Source organism: Palaemon carinicauda, chromosome 30 (assembly GCF_036898095.1).
Source record: "Palaemon carinicauda isolate YSFRI2023 chromosome 30, ASM3689809v2, whole genome shotgun sequence".
Taxonomy (NCBI): Eukaryota; Metazoa; Arthropoda; class Malacostraca; order Decapoda; family Palaemonidae; genus Palaemon; species Palaemon carinicauda.
Genome location: NC_090754.1, coordinates 55,702,747 through 55,723,220, shown reverse-complemented (window position 1 = coordinate 55,723,220; position 20,474 = coordinate 55,702,747). Strand labels below are relative to the sequence as shown.

Here is a 20,474-nt window from a genome sequence, read left to right as displayed (position 1 = left end):
AAAAACGCGACTCGGGATACGAAAAAATCAGTATACGAAACCGTATCCTGAACGGATTACTTTCGTATGCTGAGGCATCACTGTACATTATTACTGTATATGTTCATACATGGATATAAACTACTGTATGTAGTCAGCCCTCCTTACACAAAGAGGCCAAGTAACAGAGACGGGCGAGAATCCGCTAGTACTTGCTTCTCTTGGATGGGTTAACTCCCAACCTACCAACTCATTGACCATTGCCTACATGTGGTACACTAACACACTAAGTAACCCACTGAACTGCTTAATATTGATTTTACTCAGTTTCTAGCAGTGTAAGTATTGTGTTAATGAAGGATAACTTACCTATTTTTCCATATTAGGTCGTATCATCCACGGCGCTCTAGGAGGTGGGCAAAAGAGGAATTACCGGTGGATACACAAACTGAGAGTGGGTCCAACTGATGGTACATTCTTAGAAGAGAGGGTTCTGAAGATTTTGTACGATCCAAATCGTAGCGGCAGAATAGCTCTCGTTGGTTGTGGAGATGAGCTAAGGTACAGTAAAAGTAAATGAGTATGATTTTTGTCAATAAGGTAGAGTTATTAGTTTTAGTATGCTAGGCGTATATTATTGTCTACAGCAGGGACAAGAACTGAATGAGTTTTAATTTAGAATAGGCAATGGGAATTTGGAATAATTTCAGCTGTACTGCATTACAGTTAAGAACGGATACTTGGTGCTCTTTATTATACAACTCTTTCAAGTTTTAAGATTTGAGTGGGATTGAAATAAAAACAATTTGGAGCTGTCTGTGGCAAGGCTTTTTTAATCATGAAAAATATTAAACAAAATTAGTGATTCACATAATTTCTCCAAGATATTGAAAAGTTTGGTATGAAGAGTTATAAGGGAACAGGAGAAAAATTAAGGGTAGAAAACAGTGCAGCTCAGCCTGAAAAGTCACTGCTGATCATCACCTTTGGGGTTAGTGCAAGGATTTCTTGATTTGCTTATTTGCAACTTGTGGTGTAAACACTGTTACTGTTGTTAAAAGCATTTAAGGACAGGCATAACTGCAGGAGTCTTTATAGATTGATAATGTAAATCGGTGCTGGTTCATGTTATACTGATATTTGTCGATGTTAGGTCATTTTAAAGAAATTTTTTTGAATTGTATGAAGTAACAATCAAGTCCTTTAAGGAAATTTTTTAAGGTAACTATTCAATCAAGAGAAATTACTCGAGTGCCATAGGTGGATGAGGTCATGGTGAGGGGTAGATAGAAATGGTTTGGGCATGCTCTTCACACTCCCCAAGAGAGATTAGTTCACCAAACATTTAACTGGGCTCCACATGGTACTAGAAGAGTTGGAAGACCCAGGCCTACATGGCTGAGAACTATGAAATGTGTAGTTGGAGATGATGAATGGAAAAGTATTGAATTAAAAGCTGAAGATAGAGACGACTGGCGAAATCTAACCGGGGCCCGTTGCGTCAATAGGCGTAGGAGGAGGAGGAGATGAACTATCCCAAACAGTAGACGGCTCGATAATTGCATCATGCTTCAGACTTGCTGCGTAGAACTTCTAACGTAAACTGTTAGGGAAGTACAGTACTGATACTTTTTTTTTCTTTCTCTTACAGGTACAGGATGGCAACAGATGGTATGCAAGTGGGAGACCTGATCAAAACTTCTTCCTACATACCTCGAATTCCAGGCAAGAATTTTCTAGGGAATTTCTTATACAGTAACGCTATGATATTATCCCTTTTACCCCCAGGCTATTTGGAACTTTCCGACCTTTAACCCCCAGGCGTTTTTTTTTTTTTTAAGCACATTTTGCAATATATATTTTTTAAATTGCTCTAACAGCCTTAATTTTCGTCATAGAGAGGTCAGGTTGGTCTTATTCTTTTGGAAAATGTCTGAAGTTTCTCATAAAGTTATCAAAAATATGCAAAAAAAATGTAAATAGCAGTTTTTTGCACTGGTACGTCCATGGGGGTAAATGGATGTTTTGTAAAACGTACCAGTACGTCCATTGGGGGTAAAAGGGTTAAATGAAGTACTGTACAGATATTTGTGGATTCTTACATGGGGTTTGCTAATCATATAAAATTATCCCTTATTATTTTGATTATTTCTGTGAAACTACCTTGATGTTCATATGGCTTCTCTCTCGACGTTTCCTAACGTATATCGGCATATACCTAAAAAGTAGTGTAAGAATTTCCTGTTTTCTTTCTTTTCAATTGGCTTAGAACTCTAGTATAGTATTGAGACAATCTTAACGGCTACACAATACCCATGACAGGCAGTTAATTCTAATAGCCAGGCCTTCTCCATCATGAGGCTCAATACTACACAGTATTCTAGAAGTTTTATCCCAGCTGTGACCAATTTGTGGAATGATCTTCCTAATTGGGTAACTGAATCAGTAGAACTTCAAAAGTTTGAACTTGCAGCAAAGGTTTTTATGTTGAACAGGCTGACTTAAGTCTTTTTGTAGTTTATATATGACATAGGCCTATCTGTTTTGACGTTACTGTTTTTAGAATGATATATTGTTAATTTGTTCTCATCATTTATTTATTTATTTATTTCCTTTCCTCACTGGGCTATTTTCTCCTGTTGGAGGCCTTGGGCTTGTAGCATCTTGCTTTTCCAACTAGGGTTGTAGCTTGGCTAGTAATAATAATAATAATAAGCCGTACTGTCTGTTGTCTTTGTTTCTGTGTCGTTCTTGATGTCAGCCATTTTGTGAAGATTGCTTGGTGCCACTGACTGTGAAACATATGTTAACCGAGTGTCCAAGTTACTCAACCGAGAGAATACGCCATTTTCATAATTGTTAGGATAGCAGTGGCTTTTACATACTATCTAAAATTTTGGCACCTGAATGCAATGTGGATCGCCTTTTTAAATTTCTTATGGATACTGGTCTATTTAATAAGATTTAATCATGAGTTGAAATAAGATGCATAATATTCGTAAACTATATTCTTCGGCATCAATGACCTCTGCTGTTACGATGCCAGATAATACCTAATAATCAATCAATCAGTCAATCGTTCTTGATGTAGCCAGTCGACTTTACTCCCTTGTGAATTTTCTAGCTTATGAGTTATTTTGGGTATTAGTGATTGTCAGTTATGAATTCCCAAGGATTTTTTAGTTATTACTGCTTAGATTGTTCAAGGGAATTTTTTCTGGGTGTTCATTACCTGTATTCTATGTTTGTCTTGTGGTTGGGGCAATATTGTGATCTATAACCAGTCCATCTGTTAGTGAAATGAATGATGCAAGCATCAAATCTTCGTAACAATTGCTTTGATCTTCTAGTGGTGTTCCAGGTCCTTCAAAATCAGGAACTGATGGTAATAGGAAAGTGCATTACTGTGTTTTCAGACAATACGTGAGCAGTATATTATATTATTCTTATTATTATTATTATATGCTAAGCTACAACCCTAGTTGGAAAAAAGCAAGAGGCTATAAGCCCGAGGGGCCCTAACAAGGAAAATAGCTCAATGAGGAAAGGAATCAAGGAATAATGAAATATTTTACTAACAGTAACAACATTGAAATAATTTTTTCCTATAGAAACTTTAAAAACTTAAACAAAACAAGAGGCCGAAAAATTAGATAGAAAAAGTGTGCTCGAGTGTACCCTCATGCAAGAGAACTCTAACCCAAGAAAACAAGGTGCAATAAGGTCAGGTTCCTTATGCTGGATAGCAGATATACTATTGACTCGGAAAAATTTTAGAAAAATCATTCTTCCAAGGATTATTTCATGAAAGTCAATCATTTTAGTTGATCATTCAAGCAAAAAACCAGAATCTTCAAAACGGATGGTCTCTGCACCTATCAAACATAAAAACTTAATTGGTACCAAGAAGCTGTTTGTAAGTCAAAGTTTGATAAATTTTGAGCTTGGGTAGGCCTAACCTGAATCCCATGCCTATGATTTCCAGCGACAAAAGTTAACAAATAGGTTTCATATGAAATAGATATCAGGTTATTACTAATGTCATTTTGCTTACTGTATTAACCTTTTTACCCCTAAAGGACGTACAGTACTGGTACGTTTCACAAAACTCATCCCTTTACCTCCATGGACGTACCGGTATGTCCTTGCAAAAAACTGCTATTTACATTTTTTTTTTCACATTTGAGAAACTTCAGGCATTTTCCAAGAGAATGAGACCAACCTGACCTCTCTATGATGAAAATTAAGGCTGTTAGAGCAATTTTAAAAAAATATACTGCAAAATGTGCTTGAAAAAAATAACCCCTTTGGGTTAAGGGTTGGAAAATTCCAAATAGCCTTGGGGTCAAAGGGTTAAATGATATAGTATTGTTTTATTACAATATTTCTTTATATTATCTTTGTTATTTTCAATTGGATTTATGTTTGTTTCTCCTAATGTTTTTTAAGTTGAGGACCTACATGTCCAGAGATTTGGAATTGACTTGGTCAGCCAAATTTGGACATATTTGTTGCATCTCGAAAACATACAGTTAGAGTTGTTTTCTTCACCAGTTCTGTGTCCTTTAGCATGGAAGTTAGATGCCCTTTTGTAGGGCAGGTCAAATCTGGACATAAATGTCTTTCCACCATTCTCCATGATGCAATAGGTGGTGAACAATTGAAGGGGCTCTACGAACAGTACAGTGACTGGTGTCTCCATTTTTGTTTAGTGGAAATAAGAGTTCAGATTATCTTCTGTACAAAAAAGGGATTTTGACGAAGGAAAAATCTATTTCTGGGCGAGGAACCTGTGTCGCTCTGTGAAATGCTCCTTAAAGCACCATTTCAAAGGTATAAATACTGCTAAATATACCAGAGAAAAAAGTTGCATGGAATGCTAGGAATATATCCAGCTCGCTCACCCCTAAAGGGTGTCGGTATTAAAACTGGGGCGAGTGATACCACTACCAGAGATCCCTTTCCAATTAGACTTCTCCCTGCTCAAAATCCCCCGTTACTACGAGGTGTCGTTCACTACAACTACTGCCCTCCCCCCCAGCACCACCACTAGATAACTTGAAGGTTAGAGTTAAGGGTAGCAAAAGTACAGCTACAGCTCTTAATGTTTGCAGGAATATTTCTATGAAAAGAGTTTTAGCAGCAGCTAAGGATCATCTTGAAATGATTCCTTATCAAGACTGGCGAGTTTTAGAAGCTATAGTTTGTTTTATTGAATAAATTTGAATTAATTATGGATTAAATTTTCCATTTGAAACACGGTGTTGGTAAATTAAATAGAAAAGTGATTAGGTAATAAAAGGTATTTAGGAACACAATCTGGAGACTCATGTTAAACGTCTAGTTTGAGACAGTTTGTTACCAAGCTACCAGACTAAGAAGAGAGTCCAGAATATTGAATTAGTTTGATATTTTAGGTCTATTAAGGACCTATCTCTTCTGTGACCCACCACCACCAGGTTGTGGGAATCAGGAATATGAATATTGGGGAAGTCTCATAGAAATAAATTTAATTTTAATGATAGATTTATTTATTGCTATACTTGTCTGATGTTCATGTACATTCCCACCACCCTCCCAACTGACTAGCTATGTAAAGAGGATATTAATTCGTATAGATTTCTAGATTGTTACAGCTTACCAATGCCATGGTTATTAGCATTAGATGTTGTGGAGGATTAATTTTTGTTTTATTTTTTGTTTATTTTATTTTGCCAAATCCACAGAGAGAGAGAGAGAGAGAATGTGAGTGTGAGTGTGAGTATCGATTGTTTGTGGTGAGAAAGACTGTTGGTTTAAATGAGATTGTTTGTTTATGGTTTTAGCTAGGTTACGACAGTGGTGAATGTTTCGGAGCGAATGCTTTTTTTATTTGACTGCAGCTTGAGGCAGTTCCGTTTGTGAGTGCTGGATTACGATTTTACTATTATTTATTACCAGCGTGAAAGTGATTGGTTTATATTCTAAGCCGTGATTCCTCCTTGGTGAGGCTAATTCCTTTGGAGAGTTACTTTTTGAAAGCGGATTTACTGTTGATGACCTGGCCTGGAATTGATTATATTTAGACTGCTCTTTGGATTGATCGCTTGTTGATGACCTGGATTGCGTTAATGAGCCTGATTTGATTGTTCTTGTGCTATAAAATTATGACGATGATGATGATGTTTATGATGATGATGATTATGATTATAACGACCACCCCAATCACCGAGGCAGTTATGGCAAATTGCCACCCAGCGGACTGTTGTTCACAGCTGTGTTAGTGTGTATTGTGCCGTAAAGACAGTTCGGCTTTCTGTGAAAGAGTGTTGGTCTCGTAATATTATATATACACATATCTATTTTTGGTGTTGGTGGTGTGCGGTTAATGTTAAGTTTTGATACTTTTGTTTATATGAATGGTGTGTTGGTTTTTGCATATTTAATATTAAGTTTGATCAGTTTTAAGTATTTTGAATGTGGATGCTTTTGGTGTTAATTTTTTAGTTTGTAAGGTAATATAGCTTTAAGGTCATGGTTTGTTTTTATGTCCTTTTTGTCTAAGAGTCCAGTTTTTTGATAACGTAAGGGGAAAGTTTGTTTTGTGGAGACAATTGTCAGTAAGTAAGATTCAAGGGTGTGGAGGTTGTTGTTGCAACATCCCGCCACAATGTCAGATTGTCTCAGTACTATATGAGAGGCCTAGGTCTATTAAAAGGAAAGAAAACAGGAAATAATATACAGTAGTTTTATTTGGTAGATGTCGATACAAGCAATCTTTGAGAGAGATTCAATATGAACATAAGTTGAGTACTGTATAAGAATAAAAAATATTAAGATTCCTTTACTGTATTTTGCCTACAGTGCGACCGAAGGATGGTGATGCATATCCCCTTGGAGCGTTGCCCATGTTTACTAACGTATGTTGTGTAGAACTGAATCCTGGAGAGGGTTCTAGGTAGGTGGAAGATTTACCTTTAGTATTGTTGATAACTTTTATATATATGATACATCTATAAGTATATATATATTTATATATAGTTATGTACATACATACAGTACACACATTGTAGATATATATATTTTACTTTATTAAAATTTTGAATAAGTCGTATTTTAATACATTAATGTCTGGATTCTCTTATCGACTTTGGGAGCAGAGTCCCAAGGCGCAACCACTCGAAGACGATAGCTTCTGACCGGTCCGTAATCGAACCCTGGTCCAGGAAGCTTGTATGACAGTGACATAGCACTTAGCCACGAAGAAAGATTTATTCTAAACATGTTGCTTTTTTGACAGAATTGTTCACGCTGCTGGAACCACGGCAATCGTGAAAAGAAAAATGGACGATAAAATCGTCATTCAGTTACCATCCAAAAGAGAGATGGCTCTAGATGCCCGATGCATGGCAACCGTCGGTGAGCACATTGATAAAAATTTTCCCTATACTGTATAGACATGCTTTGGAACCTTATAATTTTATTGCATAGACTTGACTTATGTTCTGTTTATGCTTCTAGTTGCTAGTTTTAAGTTTCATTATGTTTAGATGGCAAACTGGATATATTAGTGCTTATAATTTTATTGTATGGACTTGACTTATGATCAGTTCATGCTTCCAGTTGCTAGGAAAAATACAAATTGTAGTAAAGTTTGTAATTTGACACTCAACTATATACAATAAGTCAAAGGTTTTAGAGCTTTAGTTTTTGTATCTTGTTATTTAAGAGAAATTAGGTATTTTTTCAAATTAATGTTGGTCTTTTGGATTCAGAGTAACCGTAATGTGGTTTTTTTTCTTTCTTTTAGAAAAGTTCACCTAAATTTTTATTAGACTTAAGTTTCCATATTAGGTAATTTTAGGTTTTAGGAATTTGGTTTTTGTTTGTATTTTTTTTATATTGTAAAGTTCCTTCATTTAGGAATTTACATTCTTAGTATTTTATCCCTTTTCTATAGTGTTTGTTTGGTTGATCTTGCCATCATGCATACGCAGATGGATGTGGTACTAGACCTTCCACTTAGGATCCTGGTTTGGTGGAATGTGAAGTGAGACGTCTATCTATCTATTTACTAAGACACTTCCCCAATTTTGGGGGGTAGCAGACATCAAACACTGGAACAAAAGGGGACCCTTCCTCTCTCTGCTCCTCCCAGCCTGACGAGGGATTCAGCTGATTTTGGCTAGTACGGCTAGGGTGCCACAGCCCACCCTTCCCCCTTTATCCACCACAAACAAAGTTTCATACGCTGAATCCCCTACTGCTGCCACCTCTGCGGTCATCCAAGGCACCGGAGGAAGCAGCATGGCCTACCGGAAATGCGTCACCATCGCTCGCCATTCATTCCTATTTCTAGCACGCTCTCTTGCCTCTCTCACATCTATCCTCCTATCACCCAGAGCTTTCTTCATTTGACCCATCCACCCAAACCTTGCCCTTCCTCTTGTACTTCTCCCAAATATGTTTTTTAATAATGGTAACTTTTTGATTGCTACTAGCCCTCTATCCAGGAAAATATGGTTTTCATCACATAGTTCCTGGTAGTTTTAAAGAAATAAATTTATAGAGCCTCTGGTGGCACAATTGATAGCAACTTTGCCTTTCAGTTGAAGAACTAGGGTTCACAGTATGAGGTAAAAATTTGTTTAGAGAAGTAAGTTTGATAGTTGAAATTAAATTATTGCAATACTTACAGTGGTTGTGTTTAACATGTCTGGTTTTAGTCAACTTTAAAAGAATGAGGTTAAAATTGCTGGAAGGATTAGATGTTTTATTTGGTATTTTCTTGTCTTTTGGAACAAAAGGGCATTTATGTGAAGTGAAGTTATTGTGTTCAAAAGAGATTTTTTAATCTATTACCTTTTCAAAGGAATAGCACATGAATTTCTGGCGAAAGTTTGAAATGATTTAATTTAAATCTTTTTTTTTTTTCTGGCCAAAGTAAAATCTATGGGTTTTTGTGTGGAAGAAATTAATTTGCTTTTTTAGATATTGATGATTGGGGCCGGAGTTTTCTTAGTGTTAGTTCAAAATGATGGTTGAAGCTTAGTAATAAGGTAGCTATTTCTTGATGCTAGGCAGGTGAGTGAGGGTACTACTCACAGTACATAACTCAGCACTAATCAGCCACAATATTCTGTTGAAGCTTTTTTAACTTACTTTTTTATTTTTGATGAAAGTTTGCCTGTTTCTGGTTAAGAATGATGCCCGACTCGTGCCAAACTTGAAGCAAATACACAACGTCTTGTCCATGGTACAAAAGGCTATCATTAACCCTTAGAATCAAAGGGCGAGTCACTGACACTTTACTCCTCTGCTTTTGGGGGCATCAACAAGCCCAATGTATGTGCTATATACAGGTCAATTACTTACCAGAGTATCTTATATGTAGGGCTTATCTATGAAAGAAGCTACTGTACTCCCTCCTCTCTCTTTTTGACAAGGGGAACAGTATTAAAACTGCAGTATCACTTAAACATTCTTATTTATCTCAAGATATCTTATATTCTTTATTAATTATTTCTCATATAGTTTATTCAACTATTTCCTCTTCTCACTGGACTATTTGTCCCTATTGAAGTCCTTGGACTTCTAGCATCATGCTTTTTTAAATAGGATTATAGTTTAGCTGATAATGATAACAATAATAATAATAATAATAATAAAAATAATAATGATAATTCCTTGTAATGGCATTTTGGAAGATGAGCTGCTTTTTTTTACCTGCAAGTTTTGTGTCAAAACTCAATCTGGCTCAGGCACTGTCTGTATTTCCATGCTATTTAGTAGGCTGACAAGTATCCTTCTTTGTTAATTTTGAAAGATCCAAGAAGGCTACATTTCAAGAGGGAGATGAACATTTTTACCATTTAGTTTCGAGAGAAGATCCTTCCCCTTTAGGAATGAGTTTTGTACATAAAAGACAATGGTTTGCATTCTCATAGTTAGAAATTATATGAATTGTTAATCTGTATTATTTTTAGATGTACAGATCATAGTCTTGTATCATAATCCCACGTCAAACCATTCCTGATGACGAAGTAAAAAGTACGGGTTTATGTAACGTTGGTGGCCAGTATCCCCACTTGATAGCCTGCCACCTTTTTAACTGCCTTGTTACTGAGCTTCATTGACTGTTTACAGCTTGCATTGGTAATACAGAAGGTCCTCTACTCGCAAAAATTCGAAGATAAACACAAATCCAACTGAAATACTAATCCAACATTGTATCAAAATTTCATAATGAAATTCCATAATAAAATATATGATTTAGTGCAGAAAGCAAGATGACATTTGCAGCATGAAATGGGACTCTGTTGAGCTTTGCCGTTGAAAATCGTAAGGACACGAGTTAGGTGAACCCTATCCTAGACGAGATTTAAAAAAAAATTTAACTTGCAAACAAACAATTCAATTTACAAACAGCTTCTTGAAACCTACTGTATTTAGTTTGAAAGTTGAGGCCTGTCTGTACTCTTACATAAAAAACTGGTTTGTTTATTTAAGAAACATACATATCTTTTAAAATTTGTCGTCTTTGATTTGGTTTAAACAATGCACCAATTATGAAAGTTCTTAGCAATATTCATTGTTCTGTGTTGAATTTTTATTGTTATTATTATTATTATTACTAGCCAAGCTACAACCCTAGTTGGAAAAGCAAGATGCTATAAGCCCAAGGACTCCAATAGGGAAAAATAGCCCAGTGAGGAAAGGAAATAAGGAAATAAATAAATGATGAGAATAAATTAACAATAAATCATTCTAAAAACAGTGACTTCAAAACAGATATGTCCTATATAAACTATTAACAGTATAATGTACTGCTGTATTTAATAATATAGAAACATGTATCTACAAGCTTTTCATTGTAGCAGTTTTGTAAATGCAATTCATTGGTATTTGCACCTGCAGGGAGGATTTCCAATGTAGATCACGGGAAGCAACACATCGGTTCAGCCCAGAGAAGCAGATGGCTTGGGAACAGACCTAGTTCTGGCTTGTGGCAGCGTAAAGATGGCCACATGGGAAGGAAACTGAAGGCACCAAAACCAGTTTTAGTTTATTCTAAGAAGAAGCCGCCTCTACCTACCATAACGTTAACTTTGACTGGAGAAAGGCATCCAGGGAAATTGGTACCATCTACGGATAGAATCACTTAAGGTGAATTTCTCAATTTTATAGACTGAGGTATTGTATTTATAACATTCTGTGTAATGTAGTGGGATATGAATAAAATTCCCTCATTAGATTTCTTTTTAGTTCTGTAATCTTAAATGCTATTTTAACAATCTGTATTTCATCATATTGTATGTCTTAAATTTGCTGAAGAGCATTGGAAATGTATATTTACTCGAGGGGGTTCCAAGTGAATGGCTATCTGAGTACGGCTTTCTGTAAGTCTTAAGTCTAATGTCACCAATTTCAATGGAAAATGACTAATTTTTTAAGGCTTCCTACATCATATGGTACCCTGGCTGGTGTAAAGCCATGTACATGTTACTCGTTGGTGTAATTCAAAAGAAAATTTTTTTGTGCAAACCTATTATGATACAGTAGCTGAGTTGTTGTGGCCTGATTGGCAACTTTCTCTGTCTGGCGTTTGCCAGACGGGGGTTCGAGTCCCGCTCAGACTCGTTAGTGCCATTAGTGTCTGCAACCTTACCATCATTGTGAGCTAAGGTTGGGGGAGCCTGTAGGTCTATCCGCTGAATCATCAGCAGCCACTGCTTGGCCCTCGCTCGGGTGGAGAGGAGGCTTAGGTGCTGATCATATAATATATGGTCAGTCTCTAGGGCATGCTGATTGCTAGGGCAATGTCACTGTCCCTTACCTCTGCCATTCATGAGCGACCTTTAAACCAACCCTCCACAAACATACTTCAGAATTCAAGAAGACCTACCCTAGTAAGGCTAAGGTACTAAGCACCTCTAGGGTTATCCTATCTGAGAGTACGAGAAATGGAGTTATTACTCAAGGAACGGGTCTAAATAATTTAGAATATTTTGTTTTGAAACAAACCCATTAATCTATAGTGGCAAGTGTATGTAATTTGGTGGGATGGCTTTCATTTTACATCTTTATTAAATTTCAGTGACCGTTATTCAAAACTATATAAGGCTCAAAAACTTTAAGATTTTTGAAAATTAAAAGAGTTGATCAACTTTTAATGTTTTTATTACCAACTAAAAAAAATTTAAAGGCTGTTTTACAAATGTACTGTAAATTATACGGTGATATCATTTACATATTTATTTCAAATGTCAAATTTATGCTTAAAACCATAACCATAGGAAAAGTCAATACAAAGTACAAGTACACAAATATAATAAATGTTAATATTTAACAATTGTTCAACAAAATTCTAACGAGTACAATTTCTAATACTGTGAATAAACCATCAATACGGAAATATATACGTTATGATTATAAAGATGGATCACGCTTGGTCATTATTACTGATCCAGGTGAGCATAAACTCTTCTTAGCTTTTCTCTCTTTTTGAAATTCTTCTTTCGTGGTTCACCATCTTTGGCTTTACCTAAGCTGAAATGGAAATTGAGAAATAAGTAACTTACAATTATTTAAACATAACTTGGCTTGATCTAAGTACTTAACTAGGAATCTAAATTGAGGTAGACAAGCTATGACATATTTATTAAACATTTAAATAAATAGAAATACTGATAGATGATATTTCTAATATTTTTCATTGCTTGTACTATTTTGAAATGGGGTGGGTTTGTTTTACAAATGTGGCTTACCATATAAATAGGTAAATGAAGGGATCAACAATTGTCATAATGATGTATAAAGGTAAAATACTATATCACAATTTAAAAGTAATTTGTATTTTTCCTAACTATAGAAACCGGAGTATGATTACAGAAGCTGGAAAACTGATCAGCCCAGCCCTGAGAACTCGAGGGATGTCCCACACCGGTGGCTCTAGTTCCCCTCGAGGAAAAGATTGTTTGAAGCTCCCCATGAGGATAAACAATTCCTCAAGAGAAGAGGTCTAAGCCCTTCAGTCTGAAGACCTGACTTAAGGCTAAGCGATAGCCTTTCACCACAAAGACTGAGAGGAGCTGCTCCCGACAAAAGTAGATGAGGAAATCGGAATTCAGTGCAGAGAAGTATCTCTTCTACAACACCAATTGCCGTTGTCCCCCTTTCCTTTATAAACAGCTTCAGAATATCTTTGCAGGTATCCAGACATATGTGCATTGCTTTGTGAAAGACCTTTCACTTGGAGAAGATGCTGGATAGTAGCCTACCATGAAAAGCAAGGGAATCTACAAGGTTAAGGTAATTATACAGGTGGGGCTGACAGAGGGCCATATGAATAGTTTCTTGGTACTTCAATGAGGAGCATCAGCAGGTCTGGATACTCTTCAGTGTGTAGTCACCGGAATCATCCTAAGACCTGATGTCTTCGACAGTCTGTCGATTATTCGAAGAATCAGGCAGAAAGGTGTGGCGTCCCTATTGTTCCAAGGTTGATAGAAGGCATCCTCTAATGCCGCCAATGGGTCAGGTTCTGGCGAGCAAACTTCTAGGAGATTCTTGTTCAGCTACATGGTGAACAGGATGATCAATGTTGAACCTCAAATAACTAGAAACCTTTTCAATATGCAGAGATATAGCGACCTGTCTCAGGCAACTGAGTGTGTCTTGTAGTATATTCCTTGTCTGGTGTGACTTATAAGACAGCTGTAAACTGTTTTGAGTGCCCAAGTGTGTTAATCCTTTGTCAACTCGAAAATGGTTTGTGAAACATTGCCCACTAGGATGTTGACAGAGGCCACTACAATAGTCTTGTTACTCATTAATTCTACAATGCCCTATCAATCGCTTGTTGGAAAGCTTGTAATACTAGCAGCTCTACTTAAATTTCCAGCAGGTTTTCCTTCTCAACTTCTAGAAGTGAATTGAGTGGAGTTCCCCTGATGAGGTTCTTATTGTTCAGCCACCAAGCTAGATACTCCCATACTTCTTTTACCACCAGAACTAGTCGGAAAGGAGATCGCTCATTGCTGCACAGTGATGCTTTAGACACCACTGGAGGGATTGCTAGTGGAGGTACTGGTGAGGCATGAGCTTCCCTAGTGTCAAAAGATGTTCTACTTGCCACCGTTAAGCCGGAACTCTGGTTCATGCACAACCAGTTGTAATACTTCCTGAGTCTGCTTGTGTGGTATGGTTGTCCGATGGGAAGATACTTTTTACTGCTGTGTCTATCAGCATACCCAAGTACTCCATCGTCCTGCTTGGGTACAGGACTGGAATTTTCCCTATGTCGTGGCAAAAGGAAAGAAAAATTGATCCTTCAGTAACTTTTCTCCTGGAGGAAGACAGAATCAGCCAATCTTCTAAATAATTTGGTAAATGAATCCCGTTCTAGTGTTCCCAAGTAGAGAACAGCTTAAGTACTCGCTTGAACACTTGGCGACTGGTAAACAATCCGAAGCACAGGATTTTGAACTGGTACATTATTCCTCACCAGGCCAAAGCAGAGGAATTTCTGTAGGCCCAATGCATGGGTATCTGAAGTACACATTGTTCTGGTCTACAGAAAGTAAGAAATCTCCTTCTTAATGGCGGCCCTTACAATGCTTAACGTCTCCATCTTAAAGGATGCTTGGAGAACAAACTCCTTTTAGTGGAGAGAGAGAGATCGATGACTGGCCTTCAATTACGTATTAACTTTTCCACTAGGAAAAGAAGACTGTAAAAGCCTGGGGGAAACATCTCAACTGACTTTGAGTGCATTCTTCCTTCCCATTACCTTCACTTCTGCTTCTAGGGCCAGGGCTTTCAGTAATCCTGGATATTAGTTCTGAACGCCATCGGTGTCCGAATGAAAGGACAACAAGCGGCAGGTAGCATCCATCCCGGAGAACTTCTACCACTCGGCTCTATGGTACGTACTGCTGCAGCATTGCAGGTCTCCCATACTCACGGCAGTGCCCCAGCTGGCCAACTGGTTGCAAACTCCTGGGTCATGGCAAAGTATGCAACTGCACCTGACCAGTGGCTGATCCATGATATTGCTTAGAGGCTGGTCATGTAAGCATTTTCTATGGTAACAGCCTTGTGCTCGAGTCTATCCACTGTGGTTCTGCCATCAGTGTAGTCACTGCTCCATCGATTAGAAGAGAAGGGCTCCTATTTTCAGGTGCGTAGAACCAGCATCGTCGAAAGAGTGCAGGAGGCGGCATCCTATTCAATTGGCTCTAGCACAGGGAAGTTTATGGGCAGGAGATCTGGGAACTGACCTTATCCTAAGCCTTATGAGCAAGTTCTGACCATGGCAACTTAGGGCTTACTTTTATCCTTGAGGTGTGCTGAAGCAGCAATCAATGGAAGGTCATTATGCTCACAAATAAGTGCCAAGAATATAAACTGTCGGGATTCTCTGCTTCCTCTGGGTCAACATGTCCCGGGACTACTGACTTTTTCTCATGAGAGAGAGATAGTCTTAACACATATTTCAGAAAAATCGTTCTTAATGTTATTTGCGATCAGCCTGAGAATGGTACTGGGGAGATAACATTTAGAAGAAGGGACGACAACATGAAAATAGAACTCCTCAGAGGTTTGAGGTGCTTAAAGCCTCTGAAGGACGAACAGAAGATGTGGCTTTAGATGTATGTATGAGTGTTCAAAGAGGTCACTTAATGTTGCCTCAACTAATAGTGTGGGTGTCTGGGAAGGTCTTATGACGCTGACTCGGCTTAAAGTGCTGTTGATCTCATGACGTGGACCCGTCCCAGTAGCTTGAAAGATCTCGGTGCATGGAGGGATCTCAATACGTTAACCTAAAGAATGAGAAGAAGCAGGTGACAGGCACCCTGTGACTAAAACATCACGATCACTTAAAATGTACAGAAGTTTCGGAAGTCTGGATCTCACTGACATCCAAAACCTCGAGGACAAACTTAAGGAAAAGATCACGCTTGGATCCTTTCTTCCTACTACTGTACTACGAATTGTCACCCGCTGAGTGGGCGACCACTACCTGCACACATCACAAGGCAAGTTCGAAGGGCAGCGGTACTTATGTCCTTTACACAAAAGGTGAGGATCAACCTCAACTTTACTCATAAAGGTGCCACATTGTCAATCCAACAGCCCTGGGGACATCCGTATGTTGTTTTGTAATTTCATGCTCATAGTGATATGGGAAAAAGTTATTAATGAAAAAACTTCAGGATAGTTGGAGTGTCAAGAACATGTCTCTGCAGCTCGACAGCCAAAATCAGCATGAAGGTTCTGAGCGCTAACAGACCTGTACTACCAGTGGCTACTGGGTGGTGGCTGAATTCTTCATTGGTGGTTTACAGCTTTTGCCAGAATCTTATCCTACTAAAGGATGAGTGTTTGTATTCAAATAGGAACAAATATATTTTTAACATAATCACATATTATGTAGGCCTATATACAAATTAAAAGTTAAAACTGTGGTGAGCCATCATAAAGATATACATAGTTATGTAAAATTTTAGTAAATGGGTATTTTGTCATACTAATACAAACTGTACAGTAAAGTGAAAGTACACTGCCTTTTAAAATGCTATTGGCTTAAAATCATTCTTCTAAAGTAATTTATCAAGTCCCTTTCTACCTGTGAATAACTGGAGCAAGACCAAGTTTATGAACCTTCAAAATTACTAACATTGCTCTTATATTTATCAATTGAAATTCTTCCTTTCTTTAGTGTTAATTCAAATATAGTCTGATTGTGTTTACGAATATCTTGGAATTTTAGTTAACTTTTCCAACATACCTCTTCAACACTGGTTTCCCTCCCTTGTTGACTCCAATCACGTGAACCTGCGATACGTTTGTCGGGCCAAAAAATCTTTGGTCGAGGGCATCTGGCTTCACTTGATATGGCTGAATATGGATAAAGGAGAAAAATTATTATTATTACTTGCTAAGCTACAACCCTAGTTGGAAAAGCAGGATGTTATAAGCCCAAGGGCCCCAACAGGAAAAATAGCCTATGAAGAAAGAAAATGAAATACGAGAAGTTTAAGAACAATAATAACATTAAAATACATCTTTCATATATAAACTAGAAAAATGTCAAAATAACAAGATGATAAAAACTTCAAAATAACAAGATAATAAAAACTTCAAAATAACAAGAGGATAAAAACTTTAAAACAACAAGAGGAAGAAAAACAAGATAGTATGGTGTGCTTGAGTGTACCCTCAAGCAAGAGATCTCTTAACTCAAGAGAGTGGAAGACCATGGTGCAGAGGCTATGGCACTACCCAAGATTAAAGAACAATTGTTTGATTTCGGAGTGTCGTCTTAGAAGAGCTGCTTACCATAGCTAAAGAGTCTCTTCTAACCTTACCAAGCGGAAAATGGCTACTGAAAAATTACATTAGAGTAGTTAACCCCTTGAGCGAAGAAGAATTGTTTGGTAATATTAGTTCTCTCAAGTGTATGAGGAAAGAGGAGAAAGTGTAAAGAATGGGTACAACTATTCTGTGTATGTGTTGACAAAGATGAAATTAGCTGTAAGCAGAGAGAGGAATCCAACTTGAAGTTCATTGCTACAGACAAACCTTTCTCTGAAAAGTTAGATTATAATCAGCATTCCACACTGCACCATGATTGAAAAAAATTATTTGTAGCTTCATCTTTATAAAAAGCATTATAAAACTAACTGAATTTGGTTATATCTTAAATTTTGGCATTTAAGAACTTTTCATTACAAAGACACATACAAAAATGAGAGCTGTATCGTGACCCATACTAGTTACAAAACCCTTCATCAAGTTTTCTGACACTTGACATGTTACTTTGCCATAACCTTCTAGAATGGTATAAGCAGTATAAAATTAATCTTAAAAAATATTAGGTACACACAAAGAAAATATATCTTCTATAAAAAAAACTGTATTATCCCCCCCCCAAAAAAAAAGATTTAAACATTTAATCGAGTAAATGAAATGGTATCTCCTTAGAATTATAATAGCGATAAAAATACTTTCTTGAAAGTGTACAGTAGCTTTACATATACAATAGCACTAAAAAAGGAAAAGCTGGGATTACATTTGAACAAAAATCTAATTACCGTACTTTGTAGAACAGTATTTTTGGGTAGAGAGGAAATTCTAAAATTCTAATAAGTTAAAATGAATATAGCTTGCTGGCACAACTCACCTGGACTGATCTCTGCTGCGGTGTTAGTTTAACGTTTGTTTTGACTTTTTCCAACTGAAAAGGTACAAAAATATTTAAAAGATTAAGTTATGAGAGAGAACAAATTGTTCCACTTAACTCAGTAAATACAATGATTAGGTATTATCAGTACAAACTTAACAGTTTATCCACACCGAAGTTATAATTCTCTATTCAGTCTTAAATCAACATATATATCCACAAAACATGCTATTTGATAAAGGCGATAGAGATCTAGAGAGATGGTGAAGAATCACTGAAATTAGGCGAGAAATTCTTTTGATTTATTTCAAAATTAATTATTAAATCAAAAGTACAAGAAGTTTTTTTGTAAGATACAACAAATTGTCCTGTTATTTGTTCTCTACTTGAAAATGCTAATTTTGGCCTCAATGGGTGACGTTGCCCTGATCTGTGAAGTCGCTTAAACTTGCTACCAAAATTACTAAACTAATTAACTAGAAAGACTTAAAATCAATTATAAAAATTCATCACGAAATATAAGTATATAGATTAACTGAATTATAAAATCCCAAAATTTCAAGTTAACTAAAATAAATGGCAAGCATGATTTTCCCTTTAATTCTAAACTTGTGATATTCTATGCATGACTTGAAGGGCACTCAGTAGAGCACAGACCTCTACCACGGCAGCTCGTTTCTCGACCTTGACCTTTGACCTTAATATGTATTAATAGGCATGGATTTTCATACACTGAAATATGAACCAAGTTTGAAGTCTAAGAACAATGTCCAAACTTATGGCTGATTACATGAATTGGACATTTTGCTTGATTTAACAAAATTTAATCATTTATAGCTTTTTACATAACAGTTAATCCCTACAAGTTTCATTACTCTACAATTAAAATTGTGGCCAGGAAGCTGTTAACAAACAAACGCAAACAGGTGGTAAAACATTATATCCTTCTAACTTCATTGGCAGAGGTAAATATGTATCATTATCAAATGATTACTTCAAGTCTTGATAAAGCATCATAGCCTACATCAAATGTAAAATTACCTCTGGTCATCTCAATTCTTCTATAAACCAACATAAACAAGAGACAATGTCAGAATCACGTTTTAACTTAAGAGATGTCATGGGTATTATTAAAAATGAAAATATAAGCAAATAATTTTCACAATACATAAAATACAAAGAAATTCACAGTATATAACCACTTTACATAATCAACTGGACCAGATAAATGAAAAATGGCAGTAAATTACATTTAATAAATTCCAATACTTCAATCAAGTTCAAAATATTTAATGAAAATATGGTCATTCATGTCGGGTATTATTAAAATTATTAAATAAGAAAAGCAAATAATTTTCACAATTCATAAAATACAAAGAAATTCACAGTAAATAACCACTTTACATAACCAACTGGACTAGTAAAATGAAAAATGGCAGTAAATTGCATTTAATAAATTCCAATACTTCAATCAAGTCCAAAATATTTAATGAAAATATGATCAAAATCCGCAATGTATAAAAAAATCAAATGAGCTAAGTCACAAGACATCAAAATATGATTTCATGAGAGCGTACTGTACCTTCTTCAGCGTATGAATATGGAAATCTGCTTGTGGAACACCTGGTGGTGCATGGCAGTACAGTAACTTGCCATTAACATAGTCCTTCAGGACGTATCGCGCTGCCCTTGAATTATCTGGGATACCTCTTGGTGTCATGAAACCCCTCATAACTGTTTGCAAAGATGAGAAATAAATTTGCCAAAATAAAAAGAGATGATTTTGTTGATGATAAGTGACAAAAAATCAACATTAAATTATTAGGTCATAAAAGTTAATATTATTATTACTTGCTCAGTTACAACCCTTGTTGGAAAAGCAGGATGTTATAAGCCTAGGGGCCCCAACAGGGAAAAGAGCCCAGTGAGGAAAAAAACAAGGAAAAATAGAATATTTTAAGAACAGTAGCATTAAAATAAATATTTCCTATATTATTATTATTATTATCATTATTATTACTTGCTAAGTTACAACCCTTGTTGGAAAAGCAGGATGCTATAAGCCTAGGGGCTCCAACAGGGAAAATAGCCCAGTGAGGAAGGGAACAAGGAAAAATAAAATATTTTAAGAACAGTAACATTAAAATAAATATTTCCTATTATTATTATTACTTGCTAACCTACAACCCCAGTTGGAAAGGCAGGATACTACAAGCCCAGTGGCCCCAACAGGGAAACCATGAAACCTTGAATAATTTTTCATAGGTGTTACTAAACTGCTTTTCATCAGAAAGAGGTAGGTATGGCTACTATGGTTACTATTATCCAA

The 20,474-nt window shown here is 36.4% G+C and overlaps 3 protein-coding genes across 6 annotated transcripts in view; 2 read left to right on the top strand and 1 right to left on the bottom strand.

Moving 5' to 3' along the window:
• The window catches only part of LOC137623141 (large ribosomal subunit protein uL2m-like), a 39,984-nt gene extending 28,774 nt beyond the window's left edge, over positions 1-11,210 (top strand). Inside the window, exons 4-8 of the mRNA XM_068353822.1 lie at positions 366-540; positions 1,631-1,704; positions 6,823-6,916; positions 7,259-7,377; positions 10,876-11,210. Coding sequence (XP_068209923.1) covers positions 366-540; positions 1,631-1,704; positions 6,823-6,916; positions 7,259-7,377; positions 10,876-11,123 — 710 coding nt within the window. The 3' untranslated portion in view covers positions 11,124-11,210. The remainder of the gene's footprint in view (positions 1-365; positions 541-1,630; positions 1,705-6,822; positions 6,917-7,258; positions 7,378-10,875) is intronic.
• The window catches only part of LOC137623145 (nucleolar and coiled-body phosphoprotein 1-like), a 524,118-nt gene that overhangs the window by 302,018 nt on the left and 201,626 nt on the right, over positions 1-20,474 (top strand). The window lies entirely within an intron of this gene.
• The window catches only part of LOC137623140 (large subunit GTPase 1 homolog), a 33,464-nt gene continuing 25,188 nt past the window's right edge, over positions 12,199-20,474 (bottom strand). The window contains exons 8-11 of the mRNA XM_068353821.1: positions 19,728-19,879; positions 18,146-18,199; positions 16,751-16,860; positions 12,199-12,507 (exon numbers count right to left, since the gene is read on the bottom strand). Coding sequence (XP_068209922.1) covers positions 12,417-12,507; positions 16,751-16,860; positions 18,146-18,199; positions 19,728-19,879 — 407 coding nt within the window. The 3' untranslated portion in view covers positions 12,199-12,416. The remainder of the gene's footprint in view (positions 12,508-16,750; positions 16,861-18,145; positions 18,200-19,727; positions 19,880-20,474) is intronic.